Raw genomic sequence first — 11,716 nt, 5'->3', positions numbered from 1 at the left:
CAAATGAAGAATCTATGCCTCTGGTGTCTTTGTCATGATTTGATTGAAAATCGAGAAAGTCTGTTGGGGCATCATAGATGTAAGTGTTTGCGATTTGAGACATTTTCCCTCACCCCTGGGGCAGAACAGCTAGTTTTTCCCACTGTTCTTGTCACTTTTGTAGGTTAATCTGTCAGTCCCTGGATCTACTACCTTTGAGCTTGACTCAAAGTTGACTCTTGCACTTTTCTTCTGCCGTCTTGAAGTCTGGAAAGTGCCTCTTATCCAGAACTGCCTGGAAGACTCACCACAGGACTCAGTACCTTCGGAAGTGCCTGTAATCCAGCTGCAGTAAACCATCAAAAGTTCATAGGAGAGCCAGCTAGAGAAGCCGAATTCTTTTCCTTGGTTTCAGGTCTAATTAGACCCAGTTTCAGCCTTGTGACCTGTATTTAGGTTTGTGGTGTTTACAGCTCTCCAACATGTTTACTTCCAAACGCGACCATCCTTTCTTGATGGGAACAGTGGCCACCGAAGTCCAGTGTTTTATTCCATGAAACTGGTTCTGATCCGGTTGAATTTGATCCAGTGAAACCAACAGACCTTCCCACCAGAGACAGATGAGATTCTGGCCTTTATTAAGCATACATGGTGAACACCTAGTCCTGGCTGTACTTGGCAACCCTCCTTCTGTTTTGATCCCCACTCCCAACATGTGTGTACTTTTGACCTACTCTGAGCCAGAGTGAGTGAAGTTGCTCAGTCGTGTCCGACTCTTTGCGATCCCATAGACTGTAGCCTGCCAGGCTCCTCCGGCCATGGAATTTTCCAGGCAAAAGTACTGGAGTGGGTTGCCATTTCCTTCTCCAGGGGATCAGACGCTTTACCATCTGAGCCACCAGGGAAGCCCACTCTGAACTCGACTCCTGATCTATTCGAGCGACCTTGTCCTGTCTACAAATGGACAGGCAATAAGATGACTTTAACCCAGAAGCAGCACCTCAGCAAGGGAAATGAAAACATCAGAAGCCAAACTGATGTAAGGTGCGGCGGCGGCGGTGGTTAGGAGACTGAGTCCCACTGCGGCTGGTTGCACGCCCCCCAGGAGGCGCAGGTGGGCCCCACCCCGGCCCCGCGGGGCCGCGCACGCCGGCCGGAGGGAGGGGCCAGATGAGGACCAAAAGTCTCCAAGCGCAGCGCTTCCTTTGGAGCGGGAGCTGTTCTGAGTGAACCTCGGGCTGTTCGAAGATGCGTCTGCGTCGCTTACTTGGCTCGCACACCCTGCATTAAATTTTTAAAAATTTATTACTGAGTGTTTTGGTGCCCTTTAAATTTTTCGCTCCAAGAGAGGGCTTCAGTCACGTTATTCCAGCTCACTCTTTTCCTGGACTTTATGTCCTTGCCACATAAGCAGTACTCATCGAATTTATCTCCCAATATTTTTGTATTGAAGTAAAACAAACACAGAAGAGTGAACAAATATTAAATGTATTGCTGAGCTCCCTCACGGTTCTGAACAGTTTGCTGCGTGCGTACTCAGTCGCTTCAGTCCTGCGGGACTATTGGACCCTATCGACTGTAGCCAGTCATTGGACTGTAGCCAGCCACTCTGTCCATGGGATTCTCTAGGCAAGAATACTGGAGTGGGTTGCCATGCCCTCCTCCAGGGGATCCTCCCGACCCAGGGATCCAACCAGAGGCTTCTGTGTCTCCTGCAGGCAGATTCTTTACCGCTGAGCAACCGGGAAGTTCTATCATCAGATACCCACTCAAAATAAGTTTCTGTTTTACGACAATCTCTCCTCTTTTTCTGAAGCTCTCTTCCCCAGGGTCTCTTTGTCCTTTCAGGTCCAAGAGATTTCCTGGACAAAAACACGTCCAGGTCTTCACAGTTGAAAAAAATATTTTCCTGGAACACGGCCTATGACGGCAATGCCGCCTGAATCTCCCAAAGGACCCCTCCTAAGGAGGCCGCCATCTTCCGTGCAGCATCGCAGTTTGCGCATGCGCCCCTGCTTGCCGTACAGCGGAAGAGACTTTTTTTGTCCTCTCGGCACCCTTACGTCGCAGAGTGGCGGTGTCGAGGTTTGCGCGACGAAAGGTTTTTGTCAGACGTGGGAAGAGGCGAGAGAAGTGTTGCATTGCCTAGGGGTTTTCAAGTTTAGGGCTGGGGGTGGTGATTGTTGCTCGAAAGCTCGGAGGTGTTCGGGTGAATACGGTCCCCCGCTTTCCTGGAAGAGGCTGGAACGCGCTCGGAGGTGTGTTTTTGGTATAAGTGGGCACGTTTTGATGCTGGGTTTAGGAGGCCCTAAAGCATCATTGGGGCTTCCCTAGTAAACTCAGACGGTAAAGCATCCGCCTGCAATGCAGGAGACCCGGGTTTGATCCCTGTATTGGGAAGATTCCCCTGGAGAAGGAAATGGCAACCCACTCCAGTATCCTTGCCTGGAAAGCCCCATGGATAGAGAAGCCAGGCCTAAGTCGATGGGGTCACAAAGAGTCGGACACGACTGAACGACTAACACAAAGCATCAATGGAAAGAACTTCGTGCTTTCGCTTCAATCTCTTTAAAAGGTTTTTAGAGAGGTGGAACGCCTAGATTTTAGTCTGGTCTAGGTTCTGCAACCGACCTATTGTGTGTCCTTAGGCTCCTCTCCAAGCCTCAACATCCTCATCTATAAATTGAAGGGCATACAAGAGTCCTTAAGTCACTTTTCAGTCTTTAGTTGCAGGTCCATTATGTCATCTGAGCCACAAAGACTTGGGGGTTAATATCATGGCCTCATTTTAGAAGAAAGACATTGAGTCCTAGGGTGCACAGAAAACCATTGAAGGGTTTCAGACCTTGAGACTGAAAGATTATGCTGTAACTCCTTGATCAGGCCTCCTTTGTGTATTTCTGGATCACCTGAAACTGGCCTATAGCAGTTACTAAAGAACTTTTGAATGAGTGGATGAATGAATTTTCATCTCCAGGCCAATGACCCAAGCAGATCTGGTCTCTCTCTGCCTCTCCCATGTATTAACAAGTATAACTCTTCTCCAGGTGTATCCTGTGCGTTACCTGACTGGGGATTCCAAATCTAGTTCTGTCGTTTTCAACTTTAAACAGATAAACATGGAGGCACCTCCAGTCACCATGATGCCTGTCACCGGGGGCACCATTAACATGATGGAGTACCTGCTGCAGGGTAAGTGAACTAGGGAGCTTGAATTACCTGTTTTCCTGTTTTCTGTTCCGCTTTCCATGGAGATGAGAGGCTGTTATATAAAAGCTACCTGCATAATTTCTGGCACCCTTTTATTCCCCAATTTACTTTTAATTATGGTCACAAATACGTAACATTAAGTTTACCATATTAAACATTTTTAAGCATACAGTTCAGTAATGTTAAGTATTTCACATTGTTGTATAGCTAATTTCTAGAACTTTTTCATCTTGCAGAATTGAAATTCTATTCCTGTTAAACACTAATTCCTCCTTTCCCCTTGCCCTAGGCCTTGGCAACAACCTTTCTACTTGATGTTTCTAATTTTGACAACGTTAGATAACCTCATAGGAGTGGAAGCATTCAGTATTTGTCTTTTTATGACTGGCTTATTTCACTTAGTATAATATTCTCAACATTAACCCTTTAGCATGTGAGAGAATCTCCTTTTAAAAATCTGAATAATGTTCCACTGTATGTACATACCATATTTTCTTTATTCATTTCTCTGTCAGATATTTGGATTGCTTCTACCCAAATGGTTATCATAGATAACGCTCAGTGAACATGAGTGTGCACATACCTCTTCAAGATCCTGCTTTGAATTCTTTAGGAGTGAATGCCCAGAAGTGAGATTAATAGATCATATGGTAATGTTATGATACCATTATTAGTTCCATCTTCTAGATCAGGAAATAGAAGTGAAGTAACTTTCCCAGATGAGAAAACTCAAGACCAGGGAGGGTTATGATTTTCTGGAGGTCATTTAATCTTTAGTGGAAGAATTTAGACTTTAATTCAGATCATCTGTTTAGTAACTTACAATGGACAAAATAAAATAGTTAATTGCACTCCTCAAGCTGCCTCTACTTCAGTCTTTTCCATCTTAGTAAGTGCCGCTGTCAGTCATCAGTTGCTTAAGCCATGCATTCAGGAATCAATCTCAGAGAAAAGAAAATAGAGTCTATGGGGTCGCACAGAGTCGGACACAACTGAAGCGACTTAGCAGCAGCAGCAGCATGGCATGCAGGACCTTAGCTCCTGAACCAGGGATGAAACCTGGGTCCCCTGCATTGGGAGCACCAAGTCCTAACCACTGGATGACCAGGGAACTCCTGTGAACAGTCAGCCTAGATTTCTAGATCTAGTCATCTCGATGTCCGTTTCTGACCTTTTGCCGTATTTGCTTTGTCTTTTTCCTTTTGCCGTTTTTGAAGACAGATTCAGATCTCATAACATTTTACCCCCAAACACTTTCAGTATTCATCTCTAAAAAAGCAAGCGTATTTTCCTTAATAACCCCAATACTATCATTATTACCTGAAAGAGTCATAGTATATTTCTAATATCATCTAATATAGAATTCATATTCAGAAGTTTCCTCCATCTTGTGTTTTGATCCAGGGCATAATATCATCTCATGCATTACATATGAAAACCGTGTCTCTTAAGCCTTTTTTAACTTGGACCCGCCTCCCCTCATTGCCACTTTTTTTCATGTGACCCTATCTGGTTGAAGCATCCATACCAATTTTCCTAGAATGATCTTTTTAAAATGTAAATCCAGTCATATCTTTCCTTGTTGCATGGAGAATAAAGCGTGGAGCTAATAACTGCCCAGTGGCCTTACAATAAAATACAGCCTTTAGCATGGGCGACACATAAGTCCTGCCTGCTTTGGCCCATCCCAAATGCTCATTTCATGATCATCTTCCAACTTGCTTACCATACTTCAGCCACACTGAGATCCTTTCATTTCTTTGGATTCCCCAAGCTCTTTGCTACCTCTGATCCCCCGGCGTCTATACTTTGTTCCAGCCCTTCACATAGCCATCTCATATTTATTCCTCAGGCCTCAACTCAGTTGTCATTCCCTTAGAGATCTTCTCTGACTGTTCCAAGCCCTCAAAGAGGTCTCCTCTTCTCCACCCATACTGGTTGCTCTCTATTCCACACCCCGTTTATCTCTTGTTTATTGGTTTACTTATTTTTTTCATTTCCCCCACTAAACTATAATCTCTGGGCAGGCCAGGCCCCCTACTTCTTAGCATGGTGCCATTCAGTAAGTGTAAGTATATGAACCAGCACTTAACAAAGCTCCTTAAATGTTTGAAGAATGAAAAAACACATGTCTGACACTGTTCTGAATGTAGGACCTACTCCCTACTCTTGTGATCTTCTGTCCTTTGATAACTGGGACCCACTCTGTTGCTTTTCCAAAAATTTAGTCATTTGAGTACCACTGCCAATATTTACTATAGTTATAGTAGTATATTTTTATTTACTTTAACAGATTCAGTCAATAAAGGAATATGTTCCTCACATTGGAGTATCAGCAGTAGAGAAAGAAAAATGATTAAAAAGTCAATATACTGATATGTTAAAAGATGACTAAAGAGTTGAGGTGATAAGCTAAAGAAAAATAAAGCGGGAAAGTGAAAAGAGATTGCAGGGAAATACACTATTCTATTGGAGAAGAAAATGGCCACCCACTCTAGTATTCTTGCCTGCAAAATCCCATGGACAGAGGAGCTTGGCAGGCTACAGTCCATGGGGTTGCAGAGTCAGACACGACTGAGCAACTAACACACACACATGCTGTTTTATTTAGTATTTTTTGTCTTATATAAAATAATATATATTATTTTATAATAGAATGGAATAAAATAATTATTCTAGGTAGATACTGTTGCCTGTTAAACCCCAGAGTCTGCTAGAGGTTAGCATTACTAAACAAGGCCTAACTTCTAGTACCAAATAAAACAGTACAAAAAATTGAAAAGAGATTAACATAATATCTTGGCAGTGTAACCTCCTACAATCTCATATATTGGGCCTATGGTTTACAAAAAACTACACTAAATTATTTTGGTTTTTCATTTAAGTTTTTTCAGTCTCTTGCTAATTCCATTACCCAAAATGAAAGATGGAACTCAATAGTGCTTTTTTCCTTCTTCAGGAAGTGTTTTAGATCACAGCTTGGAAAGCCTCATCCACCGCCTTCGTGGTTTATGTGACAACATGGAACCCGAGACTTTTGTTGACCACGAGATGGTATTCCTCCTTAAGGGCCAGCAGGCCAGTCCATTTGTTCTAAGGGCCCGACGCTCTCTGGATAGGGCAGGGGCACCCTGGCATCTTCGCTACCTGGGACAGCCAGAGATGGGAGACAAGAACCGCCATGCCCTGGTGCGTAACTGCGTAGACATTGCAACATCTGAGAACCTCACTGACTTCCTCATGGAAATGGGCTTTCGCATGGACCACGAGTTTGTTGCCAGGGGACACTTGTTCCGGAAAGGCATCATGAAGATCGTGGTATACAAGATCTTCCGCATCCTGGTGCCAGGGAACACAGACAACACTGAGGCCTTGTCACTGTCCTATCTCGTGGAACTAAGCATTGTTGCACCGGCTGGGCAGGACATGGTCTCTGATGACATGAGGAACTTTGCAGAGCAGCTGAAACCTCTGGTTCACCTCGAGAAAATAGACGCCAAAAGGCTCATGTGACTAAGACAGTCTGTCCACTGGGGCTTGTCCTCAGCTGTTATAAGAAAAGATGTTATAACTGCCCCATTTCACCACTGCCAGCCATGCATTCTTCCCTCAGGATGGAAGCCAGTGAGAACTCAGTTGTTTTTGCACTGGTTTCCTCATATGGCCAGTTCACTTTTGTGACAGGCTTTCTAACTTAAATGCTAAGAATAACGTGGAGAATCTAGATCATCCTTCTGCAGGAAGAAGGGAAACTGGACTAAAGTAGCTTTCGGGAAGAAAACTTTTTATGTATAAGGTTTGTAAAATAGAGACCAAGTTTGTATTGTGCAGTAATAAAAGCGTGAGGAGAAATGTCTCCCATTCTGATTCTTTACCGTACTACCCTACTAATTTGGGATGGACTCATCACCAACTGGAGCAAATAATATGACAGTGTTTTGTTTTAAATTTGGTAAATTATAGATAGCTTTTACCTTTTGTACGGGTAGCACGTGTTTGTTGTGGAAAAAATTAAATACAGACACAAATAAGGAAGATAATGTATAATCCTGTTATTTAAGGAGATGTGCTGGGTTTTGTGTGTTTTTTGGTGTGCCTCATGCATGGCATGCAGGAACTTAGTTCCCAAACCAGGGCTCAAACCCCTGCCCCCTGTAGTAGAAGCAGTTTCCTAACCACTGGACCACCAGGGAAGTCCTGAGATGTATAGTTTCTATTCTGTTTTATATCCTTCTAGGCTTTATTTTTAGAAATGTATATATATGAGATATATTTTAGAAAAATATTGTGTATATACTGGCTTATAATCATTTTTGAAAATCAGTAACATTTTTCTAGGATATTAGGCTACAGTGTTCCTCTGCTTAAAAAAAGTTTTTATTGAATTCTTATTATGTGTCAGTGTTATCCTAAGTGCTTTAGGTATGTTTATTAACTTAACCCTCACAACGACCTGTATTTTGCAGGGAAACTGAGGTGCAAAGAGAGTAATTAGCTTTCCCTGAGCAATTCAGCTACAAATGAGCAGAGTTTGTATTTAAATATTGATAATTGTAATCATTATTTGTATCCTATCATTAGGATTTTCCAAAACTTAATTGTTTCCTCTACTTTGGGATTTTTAGTTAGATCCCATGTTTTTGCTTTTATAAACTATCCGGTGTTGCTAGTACTTTTAATTAGATATTTTTTGTCATGTGTGATCATTCTTTAGGATAAATTCTAGGGAACTGCTGGGCCAGAGAGTACACACTGTTTTAAGTCTTCTGCCATGCATTGCCAAATGCCTTCCAGAAATGTTTCAATTTCCACTCCTACCAGTTGTAAATGAGGTTTCCAACACAGTTGCCAAAACTGGGTGTGACCATGATAACACATTTTTCCCATTTGATGTTAAATGGTGACTGGTTTTAATTAAAAAAAAAAAAAAAAACGATCAGTGAGATTTGAATTTTTGTGTTTATTGGACATTTTTTCCTTACATGAATTTCCTTTTCTTCATGGTTCATCTTTATTTGTAAAGAGCTTTTATATAATTTTCCATTTATCACTTGACTTAATGAATTTTTTAAAACAGTTCTAAGTGAGATAAATGTGGGTTATTTTAATCCCTGTAGAGTTTTTAATACACTGGAGACAGTTTGGCTTGCTAAAAATTGTAGGTCACTCAAATTTTTCATTTTCTTCTGGAACCTTCCACTTAGATAACACCCCAGTTGACCAACATTTGACAAATCATAATTCTCGTTGGACCTCAGTTTACCACTTGAAAGATTATATGAATACTCAAGAAAACCTATCCAAAGTTGACTTAAATGGTAAGGATGATATTACCTGATTTAAGGGTAAAATCAAGAATAGGATAACTTCCAAGTTGGTTAGGTGGTTATTTCTCAGGTGCAAGGAGATCCAACCAGTCCATTCTAAAGGAGATCAGCCCTGGGATTTCTTTGGAAGGAATGATGCTAAAGCTGAAACTCCAGTACTTTGGCCACCTCATGGGAAGAGTTGACTCATTGGAAAAGACTCTGATGCTGGGAGGGATTGGGGACAGGAGCAGAAGGGGACAACAGAGGATGAGATGGCTGGATGGCATCACAGACTCGATGGTCGTGAGTCTGAGTGAACTCTGGGAGCTGGTGATGGACAGGGAGGCCTGGCGTGCTGCGATTCATGGGGTCGCAAAGAGTCGGATACGACTGAGCAACTGAACTGAACTGAACTGAACTGAACTGGGATCCTCGTCTTGACTTAACCTTGCATATTTTCAACATAGCTTTTACTGGCTTCAGTTCTATCAGTTCAGTTGCTCAGTTGTGTCTGACTCTGTGACCCCAGGGACTGCAGCTTGCCAGGCTTCCCTGTCCTTCACTAACTCCTGGAGCTTTCTGAAACTCATGTTCATCAAGCCGGTGATGCCATCCAACCATCTCATCCTCTGTTGTCCCCTTCTCCTGCCTTCAATCTCTCCCAGCATCAGGGTCTTTTCCAATGAGTCAGTTCTTCCCATCAGACGGCCAAAGCATTGGGAGCTTCAGCTTCAGCATCAGTCCTTCCAATGAGTATTCAGGACTGATTTCCTTTAGGATTGACAGGTTTGATCTCCTTGCAGTCCAAGGGACTCTCAAGAGTCTTCTCTAAAACCACAATTTAAAAGCATCAATTCTTTGGCCCTCAGCTTGCTTTATGGTCCAGCTCTCACATCCATACATGACTACTGGAAAAACCATAGCCTTGACTAGATGGACCTTTGTTGGCAAAGTAATGTCTCTGCTTTTTAATATGCTGTCTAGGTTTGTCATAGCTTTTCTTCCAAGGAGCAAACATCTTGTAATTTCATGACTTCAGTCACCATCTGCAGTGATTTTGGAGCCCAGGAAAATAAAGTTTCTCACTATTTCCATTGTTTCTCCATCTATTTGCCATGACGTGATGGGACCCGATGCCATGGTCTCAGTTTTCTGAATGTTGAGTTTTAAGCCAATTTTTTCACTCTCCTGTTTCCCTTTCATCAAGAGGCTCTTCAGTTCCTCTTCACTTTCTGCCATAAGAGTGGTGTTATCTGCATATCTGAGGTAATTGATATTTTTCCCAGCAATCTTGATTCCAGCTTGTGCTTCATCCAGCCTGGCATTCCGCATGATGTACTCTGCATATAAGTTAAATAAGCAGAGTGACAATATACAGCCTTGATGTACCCTTTTCCCAATTTGAAACCAGTCCATGTTCCATGTCCAATTCTAACTGTTGCTTCAGTTGCATGAGTAAATCTTGTTCCTCCTTTCATAACATATTAGCAAGATAATTCAAGCAAAATTCTTATTTTGTAGTCATCTACTTTATTCCTAAACTCAACTCTTTACTATAGGCACCCATTCATATATGTTCAATGTATGTCTCTGATGCTTGTTTTATAAACTGTGTAGTTATGTAAGCATATTCACATAAGTGATGTGCAATAAATGTTCCTCTTCTTTTTAAAGTTATTATTGCTTTTGTGATATTCTCTTGTTGCTATATGTAAACCTAACTTACAACTTCAAACTTGCATAGGCTTTCATATTACCAGTAATATTAGTACTTAAATAATGCTTAACTTAGCCAACAAAGGTCCATATAGTCAAAGCTATGGTTTTTCTAGTAGTCATGTATGGATGTGAGTTGGACCATAAAGAAAGTTGAGCACTGAAGAATCGATGCCTTCGAATTCTGGTGCTGGAGAAGACTCTTGAGAGTCCCTTGGACTGCAAGGAGATCAAACTAGTCAATCCTAAAGGAAATCAACCCTGGATATTCACTGGAAGGATTGATGATGAAGCTGAAGCTTCTGATATTTTGGCCACCTGATGCGAAGAGCCGACTCACTGGGAAAGACCCTGATGCTGGGGAAGAGTGACAGCAAAGGAGAAGGGGAGCAGAAGATGAGATGGTTTGATAGCATCACTGACTCAATGGACATGAATCTGAGCAAACCCTGGGAGATAGTGAAGGACAGGGGAGCCTGGCGTGCTGCAGTCCGTGGGGTTGCAGAGGTGGACATGACAGCGACTGAACAACAATGCTTCACTGTGTTTCAGATGCTTTAAATGTTTCAAATCATATACTTCTCCCAACAACCCTATGATATTTTTGCTCCCATTTTGTAGATAAGAATGAGGCGCAGATAACTCAAATCTTTACTTCCACTGTAAGGTTGGAGCCTGCATTGGAACTTGAACAGTCTAGCTTCAAAATCCAGGCACGGAAGTACTGTGCGTCTACCACATTTGCACTCATTCACTCTTCTGATGATAGAAACCTAGATTGCCGTCAACACTCTGTCTCTATTAAAATTGCAAAAATAAGCAAGTTTGTATATTGACATGAGTAATTCCCCTACACTATGTAATTGGGAATGCTCAATTTTGCCAAAAATTATCAGGTTGCTTTTCAGAATGCTGTGCTATTTACATTACTATCACAGTACACAAGAAATCTTAATAACCACATCCTCACCAATCTTCAGTGTTACCATTTTTCTAACTTTTGCCAGTATTTTATTTAAGTGTAAAGATTTTTAAAATATGTAACAAGCAAAATTACTTATCAATAAATTTTTAAGTAATTTTACATTCTGATGCCTTTTCAATGCCAATCACCTTAATTCCTCCATTTGAGTCATACTGTTCAAGATAACCCTTTCAAAAAGAATTTTTGCTCAGTCCACAGTTTTTCAGTTGGGCTTCTTTGGTATTCAGTGAAATAGGGACACACTTCAAAATTCCCCAGCTGTGGTCTTGGAGATTCAATTTCCTCAAGCAATTAGCTATGGACTATGTTTAGGGTCAGAGGAGATGGATCTGCCTGGTTCTGAATTTTAGACATCAAGCTGGTTTTAGAAAAGGCAGAAGAACCAGAGATCAAATTGCCAACATCCGCTGGATCATGGAAAAAGCAAGAGAGTTCCAGAAAAAACATCTATTTCTGCTTTATTGACTATGCCAAAGCCTTTGACTGATGGATCATGATAAACTGTGGAAAATTCTGA

At 41.8% G+C, this 11,716-nt stretch overlaps 1 protein-coding gene across 2 annotated transcripts; it reads left to right on the top strand.

Moving 5' to 3' along the window:
• Positions 1-2,070: 2,070 nt before the first annotated feature.
• On the top strand, positions 2,071-8,057 carry MED18 (mediator complex subunit 18). 2 transcript variants are annotated; one of them, XM_052635572.1, is made up of 3 exons: positions 2,071-2,237; positions 3,093-3,171; positions 6,149-8,057. In XM_052635572.1, the coding sequence occupies exons 2-3, from the start codon at positions 3,099-3,101 to the stop codon at positions 6,700-6,702; spliced, it is 627 nt and encodes a 208-aa protein (XP_052491532.1). In that variant the 5' UTR covers positions 2,071-2,237; positions 3,093-3,098; the 3' UTR covers positions 6,703-8,057. The 2 variants fall into 2 exon arrangements, with proteins under 2 accessions (XP_052491532.1, XP_052491531.1); XM_052635571.1 differs by having other exon boundaries at positions 3,027-3,171.
• Positions 8,058-11,716: the final 3,659 nt, after the last annotated feature.

The sequence above is a fragment of the Budorcas taxicolor genome, chromosome 2 (assembly GCF_023091745.1).
Source record: "Budorcas taxicolor isolate Tak-1 chromosome 2, Takin1.1, whole genome shotgun sequence".
Classification (NCBI taxonomy): Eukaryota; Metazoa; Chordata; class Mammalia; order Artiodactyla; family Bovidae; genus Budorcas; species Budorcas taxicolor.
This window is presented reverse-complemented; position numbering and strand designations above follow the sequence as displayed.